Consider the following 24,986-nt stretch of genomic DNA (forward strand, 5'->3'; position numbering starts at 1 on the left):
TGGCACCCCAATGGTGGAACAAGCTCCCCCACGACGCCAGGACAGCGGAGTCACTGACCACCTTCCGGAGACACTTGAAACCCTACCTCTTTAAACAATACCTGGAATAGTATAAAGTCATCTTTCTACCCCCCCCCATAAAAAAAAGAAGAAAAAAAGTGGTTGTCCCACTTGCTATCATAAGTTGAATACACCAATTTGTAAGTCGCTCTGGATAAGAGCGTCTGCTAAATGATGTAAATGTAAATGTAATTATTATACAATGTAGAAAATAGTAAAAATAAAGAAAAACCCTTGAATGAGTAGGTGTGTCCAAACTTTTGACTGGTACTGTATAAATATATTTTTTAGGTAAACAGGTGGGGCTCAAAAGAGGTGGGGATCTGCCCCACCTGCCCTGAATGACGGGTCACCACTGGTCACCACTGCCCCCCCCCCCCCTTTACACACAGACAGATAGATGTGTTTGTTGTCTCCTCTGCCGGTCCTGCCTTTGACTGTGTCTGCTCGACCGTGGCCCGAGCTTGGCCCCTCCTGCGAGACAAGGCATTAAAGAGCTTAGCGGGCTACAAAGGATGGGTGATAAACTAACGACGGTGGAATGGGAAAGGACAGACAGGCACTGCCGAGGAATATAAATTAGTTGAGTTCTGAGAGAAGGAAGTGTACTTGTGCTGTTTATTTCTCTCTCATTTGAGTTGCCTCCGAGTTTATTTTCAATCTCCAGAGTGTAAAATTTGCCAATTGGCTTCAAATTCAGAGCTGTGATGATCTCCCTCTCATAAACAGTTGCTGTGTTCTTTGTGGATTCTGCCCATTAGCTCAGTGAAACACAGAAGCCATGATGGATCATAATATCCCCTTCTGTAATGGAGATTGGGGAGACTGATGTTGCTGTAGCAGGTAAACATCCACACATCCTTTCCTGATGGCAGTCCTAATGGGCTGTGGGGATTATTGGGTTACTGAGATGAAGTCGGAGGGGAATACACAATAGCCATCCTGTTTGTTAGAAAGGAAGCAATCTGAAGACAATTTATGTGAAAAACTGGGGAGGACATAACATGTAGTGCTGAGCAAGAGAAGATCAATATAGCCTGGTTCCAGAATACAGATCTGTTTTGGCTGTCATTCCAACTCCAGCATGACAATGACCTTGTTTGCAAGACATCACAAACAGATCTAGGATCAATAGGCTTGTAGTCATAAACAATTATGATAGGCCCTCTCTATTGTTTTGCAATCAATTCATATTTGGGAAAGATTAAAGGCCTACAAATCTGTCACTATGACATTTGGGCAGTTATTTGCCAATTACCCTAGCTAGCTATTCGACGACAAATTCAACTGGAGGCCTCTCACACAAGTTATTTCCCTCACATACACACCTGAATTATAATCTTATGTGGCGCTTTCTCCCAAACCCCAACATATTTCCATTTGCCCTGTAATTGTCATGTAGAACCCCGTAGCCATGCTGAGGCCTAGTACTTTTAATTTACGCTTGGGGATGTTTGCTTCAACCTGAACTCCCCCAGCAGAAAAACACCATTCTTGCCAATCATACTGCTGCTACCTCCCAGTAGCGGATTTGTTTTTCGCTGTGGTCTCTATATTCATTGTGTGTCCCAACCTCCATTTCACTTTCACCATTCTTAAAATAATTGACCACTCCAGTTAAATCAATGATGTTCTGGTCTCTGTTGAAATACCAAATTAACCTTTGTCTGTGGGGGTCGGAGAGACCGCTACTTCATCAGCAGGTAGAATACTTTGCATAATGAAGTGAGAGCTGTTGTTGATAGAACTGCCCGCGCCTCCTTGTTGACCACTTGATCGGAATGGATGATGTGAAAGGTTTTCGAAACCTCAAATAACCACAAACAAGTCTCTAAAATATGCACTTCACGCATGAGGTGTCAAATGAAATTATTTACGTCAGTCAACACTTTGCTTGGGTAAATAACATGTATTTTTTTAAAACCCCAAAAGCCTAATCTACCTGGTGCACTTGTTCATTGGATTGATATAGTCAACAAACAAGTGTCAAAACAATATTGAAACAAATTTACATGACGTGCACTTGTGTGAATAAACACACAATAACAATGTAATTACCGTCTGTTATATTGTATAGGCCTATACGCCAATGCATTGTAACAGTGTATGCATTGTAACATTGTAACTATATGCACTGCCGCTTCAATAGCATCCAATCCAATGGGGGCGAGTAGTTTCATTCATTGCCTTTTCACCCCACAATGACCCCTCATTCCTCTCCACGGACTGGACGCTAGGGAAGCAACAAGCTTGATTGAATCAAAAAGCCTATGCTACAATAACGGGACCGCTATTTATCCGTTTATATTCAGAAGCAAGCCGTGCATTTGGTGAGTGAGTATTATCGGGGTAATTAAGGCTACTTTCCTAAATTGCGATGCATGCTAAAATATATAAGCAATTTCGTAAACCCTGTCTACTACACGCAGCTCAATGCAGGTGCATCCAGTGTGGGGTGCTTTTTTAAGGAAGCCTGCGCAGTTTCCATGGCCTCCAAATGTAGCGAAAACGTTTTGGAAACGAATAATGAAATAATATTTTGTATGTTTTGAAAATATTGTCGAGTGCATAGGCACCGGTTTTCTTATTCGGTTTTGTAGACAGTCAGAACGTGAAAAGTGAGTCTGCAAACCAACGTCCAGCCTATTCCACTAATTATCGAGCGAAATTGACATAGATGGACAAACGTGATGATCTATGTCAGTTTAGATTTGCATATCGGCGGTGGGGATCCCTTCTCTGATATGAAGCTTATCAAGCACTCCATCTCTTCATGGATTTTTTATGCGGGGGAAAATCAATTTCGCTGATCCTGCCTGCCTTTTGGTGGTAAATAGATTGCCGCAAGTGCTCGTAAACACACATCCATCACATATAGGTTCACACAGGGTGGGTAGCCTAAATGTGTTGTTGCATTGGTTGATAGATACTACCATGTTATCGTGGATAGAATATTACAGTATGCTACATGTTGCTGGCCTGGCTGGTTGAATAGGTAGGCTACTTGTGAAACATTCTGTCAAAAGCATATTCTAGAATGTTCTGTTTTTGTTTCGTGTCTATCCCATCAAAGTTACACAGTAACTGATTTCTTAGTCCGAGGACAAAACTTTCAGCTCTATTTTTTTCAACCAGTGAATGACATACCGGTAGCCTACAAGTCACATTTCACAGCTTGTGCTCTTTGATAATGCATGTTCAGACAGTTCAACCGATTCCCTGTGTACTGGATCTCCCTATAGCCCAAAGCCATTGGTTTGAAGGAACAGCACACACAGTACACCCTCTGTGCTGAATAAAGTTTGAGCCAGCAACTTCACAAATAATGCCCTAGAATAGAATAGAATAGAAATGACAAGAGCAGAATAGAGCATGAGTATAGAATACAAACAGAGTAGAATAGAACTGTAATAGAATAGAATCACTGTATTTTCCCAAGAGTAGAATAGAATTAAACAGAATAGAGTAGAATATAGAAAACAAACAGTGTAAAATAGAATAGAATAACTTAATGATTTTCCCCAAGGGAACTTTAGCCTATAAACAGATAACAGCACATGTCACGCCCTGACTCATGGGACTCGTGTATGTTGAGTCAGGGTGTGGATATTCGATGTTGTATTTTCTATGTTTGCATTCTATGTTGTGTGTTTCTATGTTTGGCCGGGTGTGATTCCCAATCAGAGGCAGCTGTCGCTTGTTGTCTCTGATTATGGATCATACTTAGGCAGCCTATTGGCAATCACTAGTTGTGGGATCTTGTTCTGTGTGTAGGCTTGTTTTGTGTTTAGCCTGAGGACTTCACGTTACGTTGGTTTGTTGTTTTGTTCGTGTGTTTATCATTGAAATAAACATGTATGCATTTCACGCTGCGCCTTGGTCTGACCCGTCCTTAAACGAACGTGACAGCACAATTAAAAATACAAATACCAAGAAAACTAAACAGTTTTGGGTTTAGTTCTATTCCAGCAGACAGTCAAAGCCATATTTGCAGATGTGTTACTGCAATGTTTGTAGTTGGGCTGTTATGGCATGAGCTAAACTTCTCCTAGGCATTAGCCAATGTGGCTAATCTCTATAATTAGCAGCTTGCCAGATTTTCTTATGGGAGGATGGACACACACACACACACACTGTTATTAGCTTGAGCTAGAACTGAGAGAAGTCTCCAAAGGCTTGCAGTGGCATTCTTTCCTGTCTGTTGCTGTCCGTTGCTTGGCAGATCAATGTGGCAGGCTTAAGTGCTCACTACCATCACCTTTTATTTAAAGTGCTGCAAGTGTGTGCTTAATGAATTATTTATGTATTTATAAAGTCCACTGGTGTGAATTATTTATTTACAGTTGCTGTTTTTGAATATGTGTGGTTAGCAGCATCTAGAAGTACTGACTCTTATACAGTGTGTGGAGTTAATTAGAACAATTCAATGCAGTGGTTTAGACATAAACAAACCTTAATCAAGTTAGTTTATAAAAATGCCATAACTATACTATAAAGACAGTCTTACAGGAATAGTTGGCTCTTGTTAGTAGTTCAGTCCTTTGATTGACAGGTCTGAGAAATGAAGAAGTGGATAGTCACGTCATATTATTATGGGGTGGCAGGTAGCTTAGTGGTTAAGAGCGTTTGCGCCAGTAACCGAAAGGTCGCTGGTTCTAATCCCCGAGCCGACTAGGTGAAAAATCTGTCAATGTGCCCTTGAGCAAGGCACTTAACCCTAATTGCTACTGTAAGTCGCTCTGGATAAGAGCATCTGCTAAATGACTAAAATGTAAATATTAGATTAAGCTGTCCAGTGATACTATCATGGTGATGTGTCAAGCAGAGGCTAGGCAGCATCTTTCTCCCTCTGTTTTATTGGACTGTGTGTGTGCGCTTGTCTCCACAAAGACCTTTGTTTTGGCGGCCCGGCTAAGCTTTTATTATAACACCCAACGCCTCTGCACAAAGTGTTCACAGAGTGTGAGGATAATCAATGTCCCATGTCTGGTGGGCTACAGGGCTACAGATGCTAGTTATCATGCAGAAGGGAGGAAGGAACCAACAACAGTTTGACTGACTGCTGGTGGAGCTGTGATTTGGGTTATGGTGCCTGCTCATGTCATGCCTTGTGTGATGTGTTATTGTCCTCAAAATGTCCCTATATTTAATGTCTTCATTTGCTTTAGAATTACCGGTTTGCGTTTTCTATGTTTTTAGACCATTTTTCAACCATTGGAAATGCTATGTGAACAGTCAAGTACTCAGAACTCCTGGTTTGAGTTATGTACCCTGTTTTTCAGAATATTCTTCAACCTTTGGAGAACCGTTTGAGAAACAGAAAGTCTGTGAGAACTACTGGTTGGAGGTTTCTACCCTGTTGACTGTTATGGGAACAGTCAAGTACTTCAGATTCAGAACTGCCAGTTTAAGTTTTGTACCCTGTCTGTCCAGAGCTGTGGAGGGGAGATGTCGGCTGTGTACAAAGACGACCAGGATGACTGGATGACAGTCTGCCTCAAGTACCTCCTCTTTGTCTTCAACGTCCTCTTCTGGGTGAGCAGCACGAGCAAACTACCCTGGATCTGTTTGTGCTGCATTAGCCAACAACCATGGGAGTTGGCCATAGGAGTTGGCCATAGGAGTTGGCCATAGGAGTTGGCTATACAGCACAAACAGATCTGGGATCAGGCTATAGCAAATTAGCAAGCCCTCCTGTTTGTCTTCAACTTTCTCTTATGGGTGAGTAGCAAGCTAGCCTGGTAAGCTAGCCCGGTAAGCTAGCCCGGTAAGCTAGCCTGGTAAGCTAGCCCGGTCTCAGATATTTTTGTGTTGTACTGCCAAAGACCAAGTGAGTTGGCTTTACAGCACAAAACTGATCTGGGATCTGTTTTAAACCTCTAGTACACAGAAACAATAATTTTCTTCCAGTGACAGGTTCATAGTGTTCATAGGTTCATTCTTGTGTGGCTTCTTATGTTGCTATTTCTTAGCCTAAAGAGAGAGGAAGAGAGAGAGAGAGAGAGAGAGAGAGTTACCATGAGGAAAGAGAGGGAAAGGGGAGAGAAAGGGAGATAGAAACTATTTAACTATTTGCACATCGTTACAACACTGTAATAGACATGAAATGACAGTTGAAATGTCTTTTTATTGTTCATTTCACTTTTGTTTATCAATTTCACTTGCTTTGGGAATGTAAACATATGTTTCCCATGCCAATAAAGTCCCTTGAATTGAATTGAATTGAGAGAGAGAAAGAAAGAAAGAAAGAAAGAAAGAAAGAAAGAAAGAAAGAAAGAAAGAGAGAGAGAGAGAGAGAGAGAGAAAGAGTTACAGAGAGAGGATAGAGGGAGAGAAAAAACATGACAGAGAAATGGAGTGGACTTGGCCCAGTGTACTCTAATATTTATGGCCTGTCGGTGTTGGACCGATGTGCTGTGGATCAAACCTGGTCCCTGGCAGCCTGTGTATGTTTAATGTTTAATAATACAGTTAGCTATTAAAGCTATGTGCTGCTGGGCCCTTAGGCCTGAAAACACTGTCTGCAGAGTAAGGGATCAGATTCAAACAAGTTCTGAAGAGCTGGGGAGCTGTGGATGGGTGGGGAGAGAGAGACACATGGAGAAAGACAGAGAGGGAGGCAGGGCGCTATCGCTCTCTCCCTCTTCAACTTCCCACTGTCATGCTCCCTCAACTAGCCTGGCGCCTCCCAGGTCCCATGCTGTACAATGAGAAAAAATGCTGTAACTTGGCTGCAAGACAGAGTGGACAAATATAGCATGTGTGACAGACAGGGTTCGAACATGAGTCTCCTGTGTAGAACATGACTGTGTTAGCCCACTGAGCTAGAGCCTAGGCACCAGGCCACCACATTTATTTATTTTTTCTTGTGGAAAGTTAACAAAAGTGAAAAAGATTTAAAACAAAGACGTGATCCCCAAAGGACCAGGTCATTGTTATTCACTGAGAGTTTCCTTTCTTCCACCTCTGATTTGACACTTCAAGTAGTCTCTTTTATATCTCTCGTTTTACATTTCACACTAACCCAAAGGCTTCCCTTCAAACCCCACAGTGCATAATAGTAATACCTCCCACTTTCCCCAATGGCCACAGCCCCAGCCTGCCCGTTTCTCTATATTGTAAGTCTGCACCCAAAGATACTACATACTTATACTCCAGAGTTGCCCATTCCTTTAATTTATCACTTTTTCCCCTGGCATGGTGTTTTAGCACTACATATGTAGGACCTGAATTTGAGCCAGTTTGCTACAGCAGGAAAATAATCCTGCAGCAACATTAGACCTCAAATACGCTACACGTTTTACATTTTCTGCATTGCAGGAAGGTTCTGCAACAGGGTGATCAAATTAAGATCCTACATCTGTAGCAGCAGTGTTTGTTGTTTGGGAGTAGGGGCTTCGCGTGTAGAGGAGGAGGAAAGGGATGGGAGGCTGAATAGGAGAGACTCTCCCAGGGATTTCCTGCACGTCCGGGTGTGACATAGATGGGGAAAACAGATTAAGGGCATTGCCACGTCACCCCTCTGATGTGGCCACCACTGTTTATGGAAACAAATCACTCCACTCTGACTCTGTTTGGCTCGCTCTCCTTTTTTGTCACTCCGCTCTCTTCCTTCCTTTCTCTCTCTCTCTTACTGTTTTGGTGTATATCCCCTTACATTTTAAAAAACATTTTAGTCATTTAGCAGACGCTCTTATCCAGCGTGACTTACAGTTAGTGAGTGCATAAATTTTTCAAACTGGCCCCCCATGTGAATCAAACCCACAACCCTGGCATTGCAAGTGCCATGCTCTACCCACTGAGCTACAGGAGCCTTCCTCTCTGACTTATTTTATTGACACCGCGTTCTCTCTCTCTCTGTCGTCCTCCTCTCTGTCTTTCTATCACTCTTTCCCCCTCTCTCTGTCTTTCTATCTCTCTTTCCCCCTCTCTTTGTCTTTGTTTATCTCTCCTTTCCCTCTCTGACTCACTTGTTGACACGTCAACACTCTCCCCCCTACTTCTCATTCTCTCTCCCCCCTCACACCCCTCCTGTCACCTCTCCCACTCTCTCTCCATCTCAATTCAGTTCAATTAAATTAAAATAAATTAAATTCAATTCAATTGGCATGAAACATTTAGTGCCAAAGCAAACATACGGAAACACATGACATCAACCTGTCTCTCTCCTCAGGTTGGTGGAGCGGCGGTGATGGGCGTGGGAATCTGGACCTTGATAGACAAGAGTGACTACCTGAGCCTGCTGGCCTCCAGCACCTTCGCCGTGTCCGCCTACATCCTCATCCTGGCCGGGGCCCTGGTCATGGTCACGGGCTTCCTGGGCTGCTGCGCCGTCATCAGGGAGCAGAGGAGCTGCCTATCCACGGTGAGGAAGCCCTCCCTGGGCAGGGTGACTACTCTAGGCCCCAGGCTTTGTGGAAGGCCCCTGGGTCTTCTGAATGTTTATGTTGATTAAAGGGATAGTTAAAGGACATTACAACATTAGTTAGATGCATTATATTGAATGTAGTGATCGGCTCATAGATAACTTTCAGGATAAGACACTAACTAACACTGTAGTTTGGGTGAGATATCTCTTTAATGGCAGTGTTGGTGTTTGCATTAGAAATGGGCTGGTTATATACTGTAGCTACAGGTGAATGGTAAAACGAGAGCGCACCATGAAACAAGAATGAGAATGGAGCTATCTGCACTCTCTAAGGGAATGTTCATTTATAACATCAGTTTATTCCAATTCAAACTCACCTTGGTTGCACTCAGCACTTTTGGGTACATTGTATGTTTTCCCTTACCCCAGATACCTGTTTCCTTTGAAACGTCCCTGGCCCTGCCGCTCCTTCCCTGCACCCCTGCTCTAGCGTCCCCACTTGTGACTTTCTCTTTTGTGCGTGTGTGTGTGCGTCTGTGTGTGCGTGTGTCTGTCTGTGTGTGTGTGTATGCTGGGAGCTGACAAATGAGCTGACACGCCCCATACTGTCCTCATTCTTTTAAAGGCCGGAGGGGAGCAGGCCAGAGATGAGCCACTAACTCTTCTACTGCAGCGGGACTATTTATAGTAGTGATACATGAAACTGATGGAGGGGGGAGAGGGGGGGTTTGGGTGGGTGGAGGGTGTGTTTTTGTTGTGGGGTTAGGGTGAGCGTGTGTGTGTGTGTTTAAAGGGGAGGGTTGTGTGAGGGGGATGAGTGAAGAGTTGGTTTTCGTCAGATCACTATGGGGGGGGGGAGGGGGGTGTTGTAGGTGGGAAAGAGAGATGTGTGTGTTTGTGTGTCTGTCGGGGTAGAATAAAATATAATGCAATGTTATTGCCAATCAACAATGGCTGTTAAGAATTATCTTTAGTGTGGTGTGTAATAATACACCTCCCACCTTCTTCCATCTGCCATAACCCAATATTCTGGCATTACCACACAAACACACTGTGATGATGTGGTGTGTGTGTGCTTGTGCATGTGCCTATGCGGGTGCATGTGTGTGTATAGCCTGTTAGTGGGCAAGGTAAAGATGGAATGGCTGCTTTAACTCTGTTATAGACTATGCTCTCCTAAATTATGGCTCCCCTGCAGCTGTGTGTGTGTGTGTTTGTGTGTTTGTGTGTGTGTGTGTGTGTGTGATAAACAATGTTTTTGGCATAGCTTTGTTTTTCCTCACCTCCACACATTACATCAGCGACAGGCTGGGAATGAGCATCTGTCTCCCGGTAATGGCCTTGAGCGCAACGCTGCACGCCAAACGCTTTGTGTCCCGCCTCTCTGACAGGTGTGCCTAATTAGCCCCTGTGTGTGTGTGGGAGTGTGTGTTTGTTGCTTCATTTAGTTTTTGTATGATTAATTGTGTGTGTGTATTTAGTGTGTGTGTGTGTGTGTGTGTGTGTGTGTGTGTGTGTGTATAGCTCTCTAAAAAGCTCAAGCACCAGTCTTGTTAGTCCATTATTGCTGTGTGTGTGTGTGCTGTGTGTCTGTGTGTGTGTGTGTGGGCGAAACATACTCACCATTTACATACTCTGCTGTTAAATCCAAACAGTGTTATATCACAATGATACAGGAGAAGATTTGGCACAGCAGATAATGGTTGGTTGGAACAGCATACCCCACAGCCACCCCCATTTCTCATTGATATCAATACATATTGATATCTTCCCAGACTAATGAGCTAATAAGGTGCTAATTAGTCCACTGAGACTTGTGTGATATTTTTAGCTCCTCTCCTTCTCCAGTAGCATACTAATGATGGTTTTGTTTTACCAAAGTGTTTTTCTATTAATGTTGTATTCTGTGGTAATGATTTCTATGAAACACCCACAGTAGATTCGTTTATAGCACCTTAGTTATATCACCCCGTAGCATAGATTTTATAAGCATTGCTATAAGCAACCATAACAGCTCATAGCTCCTTTTAGAAATGTGTTGGATGGATTTTGGATGCACTATAACACTTGATTCATTCATAATGGCTGATGATCCATAGGAGTGAATATACATTTATTTATGCCTCCAGTGCATCATTTAGAACTCATTATTGAAAGGCAGTTTAAATCCCATTTATTATTATGATTCATTATCCAGAAGAGACTCAAAGAAAGTCTTACCTGTATTTTGTCTCCCATGAAGCCTGGATTTCACGTCCAACATAATCATACAGTAGCTAATCTCTGGATCAAAGCTTTATGATTCTGTCAATATTGCTGTTGGAGGTGTTGCAGGTTTTTTTTACTGAGTACTGGTTTGAAGGTGTTGCAGGTTCTTTTTTACTGAGTACTGGTTTGGAGATGTTGCAGTTTTCTTTTACTGAGTATTGGTTTGCAGGTGTTTCAGTTTTTTTTTACTGAATACTGGTTTGGAGGTGTTGCAGGGTTTTTTACTGAGTACTGGTTTGAAGGTGTTGCAGTTTTTTTTTACTGAGTACTGGTTTGGAGATGTTGCAGTTTTATTTTACTGAGTACTGGTTTGGAGGTGTTGCAGGGTTTTTTACTGAGTACTGGTTTGGAGATGTTGCAGAGTTTTTTTACTGAGTACTGTTTTGGAGATGTTGCAGAGTTTTTTACTGAGTACTGGATTGGAGGTGTTGCAGGGTTTTTTTTTACTGAATACTGGTTTGGAGGTGTTGCAGGGTTTTTTACTGAGTACTGGTTTGGAGGTGTTGCAGGTTTTTTTTTACTGAGTACTGGTTTGGAGGTGTTGCAGGGTTTTATACTGAGTACTGGTTTGGAGGTGTTGGAGTTAATTTTTTACTGAGTACTGGTTTGGAGGTGTTGCAATTTATTTTTGACTGAGTACTGGTTTGGAGGTGTTGCAGGGTGTGTGGTGTTCTGTTCATTGTTGTTCCCTCAGGAGCTAGAGAGGTGTTTTATGTCTCTCTTAGTTCTCAGTACATTTAGCTGTCAACAGCATGTCTGGGGCAGAAATCAAAACCTCTCTCTCTCTTTCTCAAATATGAAAGGTATCCCCCTCCCTCTACACTCTGTTCTCTCTCTATTCCCCCTCTCTTTTTCTGCTAGGACAAATATGACAGTCATCTCACACCCCTCATTCATTTCCCCTCATTCATTTCCCCTCATTCATTTCACCTAATTAATTTGCCCTCATTCTGCACACTGTCACATTGCTCTCTATTCCTCTGTTATTTTTTCTTTCTCTTTGTCAGCTTTGGGAATGCGGGTGCGTGACAATACAAAGACACTTGATGGAACGCTTTATATCTGCATTGTCACAATAACTGAGTGACTTTTGGTAGGAGTCTAAGAGTGAGTGTCGCAAAGATCTTAAGTGTGACTGTTCTAAACAGAGACATGCAATTATTGCAGCATTTTGTCTTATAAACAAGAGAGAGTTTTGCCTGTAAGTGTTGAACTGAACTGTGTTAAGACTGATTTATTTCTCCCTCTCTCTCTCTCTCTCTCTCTCTCTCTCTCTCTCTCTCTCTCTCTCTCTCTCTCTCTCTCTCTCTCTCTCTCTCTCTCTCTCTCTCTCTCTCTCTCTCTCTCTCTCTCTCTCTCTCTCTCTCTCTCTCTCCCCTCTCTCTCTCTCTCTCTCTCTCTCTCTCTCTCTCTCTCTCCCTCCCTCCCTACCCCCCCCACCCTCTCTCTCTAGTATTTCTGCTGTCTGTTGCTGATCTTTCTCATAGAGCTGGTGGCAGGAGTCCTGGCCTATGTGTATTACCAGAGGGTGAGTGTGACTACTTCTCCACCTTCATCTTTCATCCTCTTGTGTATCCTTCCCCCTCTTCCTCCCTCTTCCTCCCTCTTCCTCCCTCCCCCCCCCCTCGTATTTGTTTTCTTTAAAAATACTTTGATCTATTAATTGAGCCTGGAGTGCAGTTCTGGGACTATAACCTTGGTTCAATTGCGCTAGTCAAGCTCAGTCAAGCACAGCTAATGTGTTTAAAAGAAAATAAGTACTTATTGAACCCAGGTCTGTTCTCTATACATAACCCTTCCTCCCTTTCCTCTCCATTGCATTTGAGTAGTCGCTTGTGTGTTTGTGTGCACGCGTGCATGCTTGCCTGGTGTGTGTGTGATACCTGTGTAAAGGCCCTGATCTCCAGACAGACCTCAACCCTGAGCCCTGATCTCCAGACAGACCTCAACCCTGAGCCCTGATCTCCAGACAGACCTCAACCCTGAGCCCTGAGATCATCCTAATCTCACACACATCAGTCTCATTCAGTATAATCAGAAATGAATGGTAGACTCAATATCCTGGTGAGGGGAGATCTTATTCACTTTCAAGGGAATGGAGTTGAGTTGAGGTTCAGATAAATGTAAAGATAAGCTCTGACACAAGCAAGACAACCCCACTTCACTCTCCTCTATCACTCTGAGGTGTTCTCTCTCTCTCTCTCTCTCTCTCTCTCTCTCTCTCTCTCTCTCTCTCTCTCTCTCTCTCTCTCTCTCTCTCTCTCTCTCTCTCTCTCTCTCTCTCTCTCTCTCTCTCTCTCTCTCCTTGTCTACCCCCTTCCTCTCTTTCATTCCATCTTCCTTCGTCCCTTCATCCCTTCGTCCCTCTCTCCCTCCCTCTGTCTCTCTCTTCTCTCTTCCTCCCCTAGCTCAGTGAGGAGCTGAAGCAGCACCTGAATCAGACCATGACAGAGAACTACGCCCAGCCAGGGAAAGAGGCCATCACCCTGGCCGTGGACAGACTACAGCAGGATGTAAGGACTCCATCTCCCATGAGCCTTAGTTTTTCTTGAAGGGACAGGAGCACCAGTGGTAAAGATGGTTTACATTAGTTATGGTAGCTAGTTGCTACACTCAACCGATAAAGCCGCCGTAGTACATGCATGCACACACACTATCATCCCTGTTCACCTCGAAGCATGTGAGGTTCAATGTTAATCATATGCAAGGTCACGTCCACTATAGGGCTACAGTATGATGCAAGATGACTTGGTTTACAAAAAAAAATCTGTAATGTGATGTATTTTTTCTGCCTCGTCAATATTTTGTTGATTGATTTTAAATAAATGTGATGGTTTTCAGACAACCACTAAGTGTAGCTTACGGTAAACACAATTCCACTCTTCTTCTTCCATTGGCCAGTTCAAGTGCTGTGGCAGCAACAACTCGTTTGATTGGCTGCACAGTGTGTATGTGACCTCGGCTGAGTCGGAGCGCAGGGTGGTCCCGGACAGCTGCTGTAAGACCATCACCACCCTCTGTGGCTGCAGAGACCACCCCTCCAACATCTACAAGACTGAGGTGGGTGTGACCATTGGAAAATCGTCATTCTATTCAACAGTAAATATGTGCCGAATGGGTTACAATGGACTTTAGGGTGTTGTAAATGGACATTTTCACAGTAAAAATGTGTTATGTTGTCATTCTATTCCATAGAAATGACAGCAGAGCCCAGCACTGTCAGTGGACTTGAATAGTTAATAATTATTTCAGATTTAAACATTTGTTCATATCTAATGGATCAATACAATTCAAGTTGGATCCTAAAATATTCCTTAAAATAATATTTCAAAAATATAAATGGATCTCGACATAGAACACTTGATCAATATTTCAGGACCGAAAGGTTGTATTGGTCTATGCATCATATGATTCCTAATGTCTGAAATGGGGACAGGAAGTTGATATGTCCCTCAGAGCTCCACTACCTCCATACTTATTCTGTCTATGAAACTAAAACAGTCGAACACTCTGGTTTGGAAAGTCACTTTTGCCAACCACTTTTCTCTATTTGACAGGCTTTCTTAACAGTAACGGCTGATAGCATAAGCGCTCGGAGAAATTAATAAAATATTTGAGATGCTCCTTTCGCTTTTATCTGTGACAAGCAGGAGAAGTCTGTGCTCATTTCTCTCTTTCACACACACGCACACGCACACACACACGCACACACACACACACACACACACACACACACACACACACACACACGCCCGCACACACACGTTGCGCTCCTTGGTTCCCGCTCTTATCACTCCATCTGTCAGTGTCACTCCAGTTCAGAGGAGGGAAACTTTGAGAAAATCTCTTTATAATGAAACAAAGTTTATATGGGTGGAACTGAAATATTTACTGTGCATTTAGGAAGTCAGCTATGGTTGACAGCTCCCCACACACTCGGAAAACACTTGGGTTCAAAATGTGCTCGTCAATGTGTTTTCACCTGTCTGGGAAGCTGAGATGTTTTTGAAATGTCCTCAGAACTGTGACTCACAACATGGCTTAAAACAACCCACTCAGTCAAAGCTCTTTGGTAAAACAGTATGACACCGGATGTACGGAGGTGACTGTACATGGATGTTTACGTGCACTCCATCCATCCATGGCTTCTCAATGCCCCCTCTACCCACATCTGAGTGACTGTGCATGTGCATGTGTGTGTGTGTGTGTGTGTGTGTGTGGTCAGAGAAGGATCCTCCTGAGAGAGACCTAATGCATCCCACTGTTCTCTCCACTCCTCTCAGGCTGCCCAAGCCCTTTATCTTACTGTAGTTTGTTCTCTGCAGTGTAACTCTATACCACACACACACACACACACACACACACACACACACACACACACACACACACACACACACACACACACACACACATTCACCAAAGCTGCTCTTTGTTCTGCCGCAGCAATGTGGAGACGGGCCATAGACAGAGCCAGAGAGGGTAGAGTTGATAAATATACTATGGTAACTGAAGAGCATAGCCCTTGTTCACACCCCCTCAAGGATTTAAAAGCATTGGATTGATGTAAATATGATAGACACTGACTACACCAATCAGGTGTGTCTGTGTGTGTATGTGTGTGTTTGTGCGTGTGTGCGTGCGTGCGTGAGTGTGCATCATACATGTGTGGGCTCATGTGTGTGTGTGAAGTGATTTGACCCCTGACCTGTAACCTCTGCACCACAGGGTGGCTGCATCACCAAGCTGGAGCAGTTCCTGGCTGACCACCTGCTGATCATTGGAGCTGTGGGGATAGGAGTGGCCTGTCTACAGGTAGGTCCCCCAACACTGACCAGTGGCTTTATTAACAGGAAATGATGAGCCGTTATTATAGTTCTGTGGTAGCACCTCACTACAGACACAAGCTATCACTATCAGACTACCACAAACTATCATGTTGTTTTTGGGGATTTGTGGTATCACAGATTTCATGGATATCAATATAATGTTGTGATAATAGTGGATGTAATCTGCTACTGTGGATATTGGTAGCCTTACTGTTGAAATTTCTTCAATGCTAGCTAGTATCTTGATGCATAGGTGGGGACAAGCTCAATAGAGATTGTGAACAGAAAGGGAGAGAGATGGCAAGGTAACCTTTGCTTGTTTGTCTTAGTAGAGTAACGGGTTAAGAGGTGAGACTATTGCTTAAAAAAATACACTTTTTTTATATCAATAAAAGGCTTTCCACAAAAATATACAGTACTAGTCAAAAGTTTGGACACACCTACTCATTCAAGGGTTTTTCTTTATATTTTACTATTTTCTACATTGTAGAATAAAAGTGAAGACATCACAACTGTGAAATAACACATATGGAATCATGTAGTAACCAAAAAAATGTGAAACAAATCCAAATATATTTTATATTTGAGATTATTCAAATAGCCACCCTTTGCCTTGATGACAGCTTTGCACACTCTTGGCATTCTCTCAACCAGCTTCACCTGGAATGCTTTTCCAACAGTCTTGAAGGATTTCCCACATATGCTGAGCACTTGTTGGCTGCTTTTCCTTCTCTCTGCCGTCCGACTCATCCCAAACCATCTCAATTGGGTTGAGGTCGGGGGATTGTGGAGGCCATGTCATCTGATGCAGCACTACATCACTCTCCTTCTTGGTAAAATAGCCCTTACACAGCCTGGGGGTGTGTTGGATCATTGTCCTGTTGAAAAAGAAATAATAGTCCCACTAAGCCAAAACCAGATGGGATGGTGTATCGCTGCAGAATGCTGTGGTAGCCATGCTGGTTAAGTGTGCCTTGAATTCTAAATAAATCACAGACAGTGTCACCAGCAAAGCACCCCCACACCATAACACCTCCTCCTCCATGATTTACGGTGGGAACTACACATGGTGAGATCATCCGTTCACAAAGACACGGCGGTTGGAACCAAAAATCTCCAATTTGGACTCCAGACCAAAGGACAAATCTCCACCGGTCTAATGTCCATTGCTCGTGTTTCTTGGCCCAAGCAGGTCTCTTCTTATTATTGGTGTCATTTAGTAGGGGTTTCTTTGCAGCAATTCGACCATGAAGGCCTGATTCACGCAGTCCTCTCTGAACAGTTGATGTTGAGATGTGTCTGTGACTTGAACTCTGTGAAGCATTTATTTGGGCTGGAATTTCTGAGGCTGGTAACTCTAATGAACTTATCCTCTGCAGCAGAGGTAATTCTGGGTTCTGCACTTGAAGAAATGTTCAAAGTTCTTGAAATGTTTCGTATTGACTGACCTTCATGTCTTAAAGTAATGATGGACTGTCGTTTCTCTTTGCTTATTTTTGCTTTTCTTGCGATAATATGGACTTGGTCTTTTACCAAATAGGGCTATCTTCTGTATACCCCCCTTACCTTGTCACAACACAACTGATTGGCTCAAACGCATTAAGAAGGAAAGAAATTCCACAAATTAACTTTTAAGAAGGCACCTGTTAATTGAAATGCATTCCAGGTTACTACCTCATGAAGCTGGTTGAGAGAATGCCAAGAGTGTGCAAAGCTGTCATCAAGGCAAAGGGTGGCTATTTGAAGAATCTCAAATATAAAATATACACTTTTTTGGTTACTACATGATTCCATATGTGTTATTTCATAGTTTTGTTGTCTTCACTATTATTATACAATGTAGAAAATAGTACAAATAAAGAAAAACCCTTGAATGAGTAGGTGTGTCCAAACTTTTGACTGGTAGTGTATATATTTAAAAAAACATAAAAGTGGTTATAATCTTCCTATTACCCCAAAAATGCATCCAGTAACTCCTATTACCGGTCAGACAACCTTTCAATGCACTCTATTACCCCAGCTCTATCCTCTCAGCTGTAATCCGATCCCATTCACATTCTGTGATTTGATTTGCTGAGGCCTCAGATGGACCAAGCTCGTAGCCCTTTCCACCGTATACAGATTAAAAATGGCAGATTTTGTCATTAATAAGCGCCTGAATTGGAACAAAGTGGCTGTACAGTAACATGCTATACATGACGTCAGGGCTCAGATTCTCCTGTTCACAGCGCTGTATGGGTTTTGACTGACAGCCGTTATGAACTTGAGCACTGCTCGCGACAAGAAGATGCCCCCATCCCTCCTGCTAATTGGGCTACGTTTGCACATTTGTTATTGTCTGAGTGCTGTAAATCGAGAGGAGTCTATGTGTTCTGAAAGATGAGACGTTGAGGATGATAATAAATACTGCTTTGATGTCATACAAGCAAACCGCACACCTGTGAGTCCAAATGTGCACTTCACATTTCCGTACTTGAAACTCATGTTGTTTACAGTATAAAGGTTTATGATTGATATAACCCTAACCCTTCTCAGCAGTATCGGAAGAGAAAGGTCCCTCCCTTCAGCCTAATGTGTGATGAGATAGGATGTAAAGAATCGAGGAAAGATAAATTGAGATGGGGCCATGGACAGGAAACGGTATACCTTTCTCTCCCAGCATGCTTTGTAATAACTGTTGGATGGGGCGGCTGCTCTCCACAATCGATCTGCTCTCTGCAAATAAACTACACAGGGACTGGACTGGAATCTCCATCCCCCAAACATGGATTGATCTCCTGAAAATGGTTTACGGTTCAGCCAATGCAATTCATAGATTGGTGTTTTCGTCAAGCTTGGGATGTGATGTTCGGGTTGAGAGGTTTGTTTTTAAAGTACGGTGATGTTTAGTAGCCAAATCCCAGATTAGTTTGTGCTGTCTAGCCAACTCTCGTCATGCTACATGAGTAAGTTATATACAGCACACAATACAGCACAAACACATCTGGGACCAAGCTAGATGTTTTGCGGTCAGGAGCAAGAAATCTCCTATCTAGCTGTGGTACCGCTTACATTTTACATTTTAGTCATTTAGCAGACGCTCTTATCCAGAGCGACTTACAGTTAGTGAGCGCATACATTTTCATACTGGCCCCCCGTGGGAAACGAACCCACAACCCTGGCGTTGCAAGCGCCATGCTCTACCAACTGAGCTACGCCGTTAATGACTAAATAATTCCAGACTGTGCCATTTATTTGCTTATTTACAATATTATAGTCGTATTCTCAATAAATGATCTTCGTATGACGAGAAAACAAGGCTTAGATAATTCATTTCGATTTAATATAACATATTGATACAGCCTAACTGATAAAACTGCACAGTTTTGATTTGTGAAGTTCAAATAGAGTACAGTCTTGCACTTCACGCTATATAGTCAATGTCAAATATCACGATATTAGATTAAACATATATCCCCCCAACCCTAGCTTAGCCCAAACCTGAACATACAGGACTGGTTCCATCTTGGCTACTCCTTCCAACCAACCAGGGTTCCCACTCTTCTCAGTGTTCCGATAGCTTTTCTCCTGGAATTCCACATAGGAGTCATGTGATCATGTCACCGTAGAGACTGTCGACATGAGAATTCGGGGTGCCTAAGAATAACACATTTTTTATGAGCCCAAAAGCCCCTCCCCCTATTATAAAGAATATTAGACAATATATTCCAAAATGATATGCTGACATTATTCCACACACACATTCCGTACACGGGTAAGAAATCTAGCTATATCATTAATATGTGTTAGCGGTACATCGACAAATCACCCATCTTGTCCCAAACTAATTTAGACCAGCTTTTGATCTAAATGGCCTCTTCTCTCTAGGGCTTGAAGGTGTCTCTGTCTGATTGTCTGTCAGTTGTATGTCAGTAATGTCAGTCTGTCAGTGATGTCTCTGTGTGTACTATCTCTGTTTCAACTGTTTCTCTCTGTCTTTAATAATTGAAATATTAATAGTCTCTGTACCTTTGTTCTTAGTTTGGTTGTGTGTATGCTAATCAATTTAGTCTCTGTCCTCTTTCAGTATCCCCCAATACTTTGTCTAATATAGGTCACTAACCCCTCTGTGTGTGTGTATGTGTGTGTGTCTATGTATGTCTGTGTGTATGCATGTGTGTGTGTTTACATGTGTGTCTATGTATGTCTGTGTGTGTGTTTCTGTACGTGCATGTATTTCTCTCTGTGTGTGTGTGTGTGTGTGACCTCTGTAGCTGGCCGGGGCCATGTTGACGGCCTGCTTTATCTATCTGCTGTATAAAGAAGAGGAGGAGGACTTCTCTGCCGTGTGATTGGCTAAGCCTCTGTCTGGTCACACTCGGTGGGGACGGGACAAGGTTGGAGGGCATTGTGGGAAAATGTGTTCTATGTTTGTGTCTATTTGAACATTTCAATGTTTGTTCTGTGTTGGTGTCTGGATGTGTGTATTTCTATGTTTGTGATTGTGTCTATTGTGTGTTTGTGTGTGTGTGAAGAAAACAAAGAGACAGTTGATCTGGTTGCATGCTATTTTTCCTGGCCTGTGCTTTATTCTCGGTACCACCGAGCGACGCCCACCCCGATAGGGACACCAGGCTGACCTCCACATGCATGTTGACCTTTGACCTTTGCATGGCTGAAAGTGCTTGACAACATTATTCACAATCCAAGGAGGTCATGAGCAGAACAAACAGTTTACTGAAGTGCTCCCACAGACTAGACTATGAGATTAATGCCCACAGATAAAAGCGAACGACAGGTGTGCTTCACCAGATTTGAAAGAAACCTGTACAATGAATTTCTCATTGAAACTACTTTCTTAATCTTCCTCGTCATTCCAAACCCTAAACTAACGAGCAGGTAGGAAGTTTTAGCACATTCTGTCATCCATCTCCTCCTTCTCCCTCATCCTTCTCCCTCCTCCCTCCTCCTCCCTCCTCCTTCTCCTTCTCCCTCCTCCCTCCTCCTTCTTCCACCTCCCTCCTCATTCTCCCTCCTCCTTCTCCCTTCTCCATCTCCTTCTCCCTCTTCCGTCTCCTCCTCCCTCCTCCTCCTCCTCCTCCTTCTCCCTCCTTCTCCCTCCTCCGTTTCCTCCTCCATCCCCGTCTCCTCCTCCCTCCCTCCCTTCTTCCTCCTCCTCTGTCTCTTCCTCCTCCTCTGTCTCCTCCCCCCTCCTCCGTCTCCTTCTCCCTCCTCTGTCACCTCCTCCTTCTCCCTCCTCCTCCCTCCTCCGTCTCCTTCTGCCTCCTCCTCAGTCTCCCTCTCCTCCTCCCTTCTTCCTCCTCCTCCCTCCTCCTCCCTCCTCTGTCTCCTCCTCCGACTCCTCCCTCTTCCGTCTCCTCCTCCCTCCTCCTCCTCCTCCTCCTCCTCCTCCCTCCTTCTCCCTCCTTCTCCCTCCTCCGTTTCCTCCTCCATCCCCCGTCTCCTCCTCCCTCCCTCCTTCCTCATCCGTCTCTTTCTCCCTCCTCTGTCTCCTCCTCCTCCTCTCCCTCCATATTTCTGTGAGTTGTGAGTCATCCTCTTCCTCCTCGCTGTGTGTCATGTGGTGCTGGCAGGGTTAGAGGCATCGTAAAAAACGCCCTGAGTGCCGAGCCGCCAAGGCCTTCTTTGACGAGTCTACTCCCCGCGTTGTGACCCCGGTCGATAATACCCTCGGAGAGGAGAAGACTTGGAGGGGGGCCGTTGATTGAATCTCAGCCCTCCCATTTGTCATCCGTCACATACCCCCCTCCAGCCAATGTGGCTCATCTAAGTCCTAACCTCTCAGCCATTTCCCCTGTGTATTATTGTAACTCTGCTTTTGTCTGACAGATCAATGAGACCTTTCATATCCCCTATCCCTTAATAGTGATGATATGGGATGATCCTGTTAGAAATAGTGATGGGTTTAAGGCTATTGGCAACACAAGTGTGTGTGTGTGTGTGTGTGCCTATGTTGCGTGCGTAAAGGCCTGTTGTATCCTCCCATTTCTTCTCTACCCTAATCTCATCTCATTTTATTTATGTCGGCTCCTTCATCCAAACAAGCGGCAACTAAAGCTCCCTTAGACCGTCCTGCCGCTAGCTGAAAAGTACTTATTTTTCTCAGAGCAACCAAAGTACCTACAAAGTTCTACTGTTGTATCCCAGCAGCCCTTCACATCCTTATTTTTTCCTACACACAAAGTATTCATAGGATTTTAAATCTCTAACTGAGATGACTCACAAGTGGAGTTTTGAATGTACTTTATAGAAGCGTTTGCGTACTTAAGGAGAAGAAATATCAAGTGTGTTTGAATAAACAATCCATTTATCTGATGTATAACCTATTAAGTAACTAACAAAAGCAATGTTTAGGGCTTTCTCAAGTAAAGCTGGTCTCAACACTTCCTATTGCAAGATATTTGTGCTCGGTGTTGAGAATTTAGAGTGCACTAGGCAAAATGTTTTGCATCATAAACCCCCAAAGTGCCACACTCCTTGTGTCCATAGACTCCTTTCTAAGTATTTACATATGTTACATTAATAATTAACTTATTATTTTATATGCCTCACACAAAATGCCAAAAACATCATAAAACATATTCTTCACATCATATTTCTTTGTAAAACTTCCATTTCATTGTATCCAATATTTTCCCTCAGTTTAATCTTGTGATTTTATTAGTGGATTAATTATTAATGGTTTATAACACTAAATTAGGGTTTTGAGAATGTTGGCAGTGCTTCAGACAGAAATGTCCTTTGAAAAATGGATGTTGCTAAATGTATGTTTGTTCACAGATTATCTCTCTCCAACAACAGTCATAGTGGGAGCTCTAACATTCACCACTGGCCACCACAGGCCCAATTACACCACTGCTGCAATAATGGCTGCTCGGCACTTCTGTTCCCATAGTAACCATACACTTTCTCACCCTCTCATCCCTAACCCATTCTCCTCATGCTATCCCACTATGCTACCATGACGACTGACCTTTACCCTTGATTGACCTTCACAATTGTGTGTGTGTGTGTTTCAGATCTGTGGGATGACGTTCACATGCTGCCTACACAGAAGGATTAAGTTGGACCCTTATTGAACCCTACAGTCCAGCCCCCCAACACCATCCTGCCTCACGGCCCAGGGAGCAACAATGCCTGCTGAACACTCAACCTTGACCTCTAACCCCTCCTGACCTCTGAACCTTACAATCCAACCCTGCCTGGATCCTTCTGCACCCCTGCCTTGGCTTGGATGCATTCACCGCCCCCCACTCTCTCAAAGACAAGGCCAATGAAGAAGAGATGCTTTGGTATTTTGGTGTTGTTATTTTCTGTAGTAAGCCTACTGCTGTTTATGTAAGGTAGTTCTTACTGTATGTTGTCAATACAGTCAAATCCTTACTGTAGATTTCACAGTTATCAACATTCCACACAACTGGAAGGCAAAGCGAAGTGGTTGTGACTGAGAATCAAGTGTACTGTACACACTCTCATGGTGTTGCTGCTTGCGAAGGGTTGATTATTGAATTAGTGCTATATTCAGTGTGTCACGGATGTGAACCACAATGTGCCTCTGTCATCGTTTTATCACATATTCTCTGATAGCTTTGTTACACCATGGTAATCGATGTTTGATCTACATCACAAAGAAAAACAATCATGAGTTGATTGATACCCACAGAATAATCGAGTAGATATAGGGAAAACTCCATTATGTGTATATAGATGATAGCAAATCTTGATATGAATGAAAATAGCACTAAACGCTGCTAAGAGTAACGTTGCACCTAACGTTTCTGTATGTGTTGCCTCCGTAGTTTGACTAACAAATCTCGTTCTGTGTTGTATGCTATGCTAAACCTACAGTACCACTCTTTCAATCCCAGGACCAACTGACTTGTTTTACGGACACTTTTATTATGCTGGAGAAACGTTGTCATTTACCAATGATACGGGGTCAGATCTTTCTACGTTCCCCCTACTGGTTAGATTAGGATTCAGGGGTTATGGGCGACTTCTGAGGTTTGAACTGTCATGAGTCTGTCCTCTCCTCTGGTGTGGGTTAAGATCCCCATCTAGTGGTGGATATTGGTACATACTCCTGTGCAGTGCTCCTGTAGTATTCTGTGTAGGGTTGCAAAATTCTGAGAACTTTCAATACATTTTCTGGTTTTCCAGAAATCCTGGTTGGAGGATTCTGGATTTCCTGCTTATTCCCTCCTGATTCAAGGATTCCTCCAACTGGGATTTCGGGGAAACCAGGGAATTTGTTGAAAGTTCCCGGAATTTTGCAACCCTAATTCTTTCTCACTGATTCTGGAGCAGCCAGGCAGCCTTGGATCGACTACTGCCTTTAAAGACTAACTACATGAAGGCATGAGATATATTTGATTGTTTTGCTGTTATTCAAAGAGATGAAGACACGTATGCAGATGGTCTTTCTTTCTATTCCCCCAAGTGGCCCACCGAAAGCTGTTCTTGCTGTTCATGTATTTTTCTAATCGAAATGGGTCAAAATATTATATAACATTATAGTATGTATAATATAAGAAATATATAATAAAACATATAAGATATGATCTGGGCTGTTTCTATACTGTATACTGTAGTAATCAAAGTATGCCTTTGTCTGTTTAACAAAAATGTCATAGCTATTGAATTTATGTTGATGGTAGTCTTTAACTGGTTTCCTACATCATTCAATGGTTTGGTATTATTATTCTCAGCAGTTTTCTCTTCGCATCAATGTCTTGAATGTTTTGTTACAGTACATGACTATTGCTACTTTAAGACATCATGTTTATATTTATACTCTTCGATATGAGGAGGGCCTCCCGAGTGGCGCAGTGGTCTAAGGCACTGCATCGCAGTGCTTGAGGCGTCCCAGCCTGTGTCGTTGTTCCATCGCGCTCTAGCGTCTCCTTGTGGCGGGCCGTGCGCCTGCAAGCTGACTTCGGGCGCCAGTTGTACGGTGTTTCCTCCGACCCATTGGTGCAGCTGGCTTCCGTGTTAAGCGAGCAATGTGTCAAGAAGCGGCTTGGCAGGGTCGTGTTTTGGAGGACGCATGCCTCTCGACCTTCGCCTCTCCCGAGTCTGTACGGGAGTTGCAGCGATGGGACAAGACTGTAACTACCAATTGGGGAGAAGAAGGGGTAAAAGTACAAACAAAAATAAGATATGAAGAGAGCTGTACGTGCACAGGCCATGTTTGAAAGAAGTGCGTAGCCTATCTGTGAAGAGCGTTGAAAGGTTAAAAAAATCTGTCAATGTGCTGTTGGGCAAGGTCCTTAACCCTAATTGTTGCTGTAAGAGTGTCTGCTAAATTACTCAAATGTAAAAGCTGGTGTGACATTGGGATGCACTGTATGACTTGTTCTGTACAATATGATTACATAAACGTTTTTTATCTACTCAATAAATATGATACTATATTACTGAATATATTACTCTTTATATAACCACTACTGTTCAAAAGTTTGGGG

At 43.2% G+C, this 24,986-nt stretch overlaps 1 protein-coding gene across 3 annotated transcripts; it reads left to right on the plus strand.

Moving 5' to 3' along the window:
* Window positions 1-2,289: 2,289 nt before the first annotated feature.
* On the plus strand, window positions 2,290-24,938 carry LOC121549767 (tetraspanin-11-like). Of its 3 annotated transcripts, none has more exons than XM_045225739.1 (9): window positions 2,290-2,394; window positions 5,494-5,595; window positions 8,234-8,425; window positions 12,150-12,224; window positions 13,105-13,209; window positions 13,598-13,756; window positions 15,422-15,508; window positions 19,776-19,898; window positions 22,542-24,938. In XM_045225739.1, the coding sequence occupies exons 2-8, from the start codon at window positions 5,509-5,511 to the stop codon at window positions 19,851-19,853; spliced, it is 783 nt and encodes a 260-aa protein (XP_045081674.1). In that variant the 5' UTR covers window positions 2,290-2,394; window positions 5,494-5,508; the 3' UTR covers window positions 19,854-19,898; window positions 22,542-24,938. The 3 variants fall into 3 exon arrangements, with proteins under 3 accessions (XP_045081674.1, XP_045081673.1, XP_045081676.1); XM_045225738.1 differs by having other exon boundaries at window positions 2,290-2,390; XM_045225741.1 differs by lacking the exon at window positions 19,776-19,898 and having other exon boundaries at window positions 2,290-2,390.
* The last annotated feature ends 48 nt before the right edge of the window (window positions 24,939-24,986 follow it).

This window comes from Coregonus clupeaformis, chromosome 2, assembly GCF_020615455.1.
Source record: "Coregonus clupeaformis isolate EN_2021a chromosome 2, ASM2061545v1, whole genome shotgun sequence".
Taxonomy (NCBI): domain Eukaryota; kingdom Metazoa; phylum Chordata; class Actinopteri; order Salmoniformes; family Salmonidae; genus Coregonus; species Coregonus clupeaformis.

Excerpts from the sequence above, each read along its gene's own strand:
- LOC121549767 (XM_045225739.1), top strand. The coding sequence starts at position 5,509 with ATGTCGGCTGTGTACAAAGACGACCAGGATGACTGGATGACAGTCTGC. Across the intron at positions 13,757-15,421 it reads CCAACATCTACAAGACTGAG|GGTGGCTGCATCACCAAGCT; the intron begins GTGGGTGTGACC and ends TCTGCACCACAG. Across the intron at positions 15,509-19,775 it reads TAGGAGTGGCCTGTCTACAG|CTGGCCGGGGCCATGTTGAC; the intron begins GTAGGTCCCCCA and ends TGACCTCTGTAG.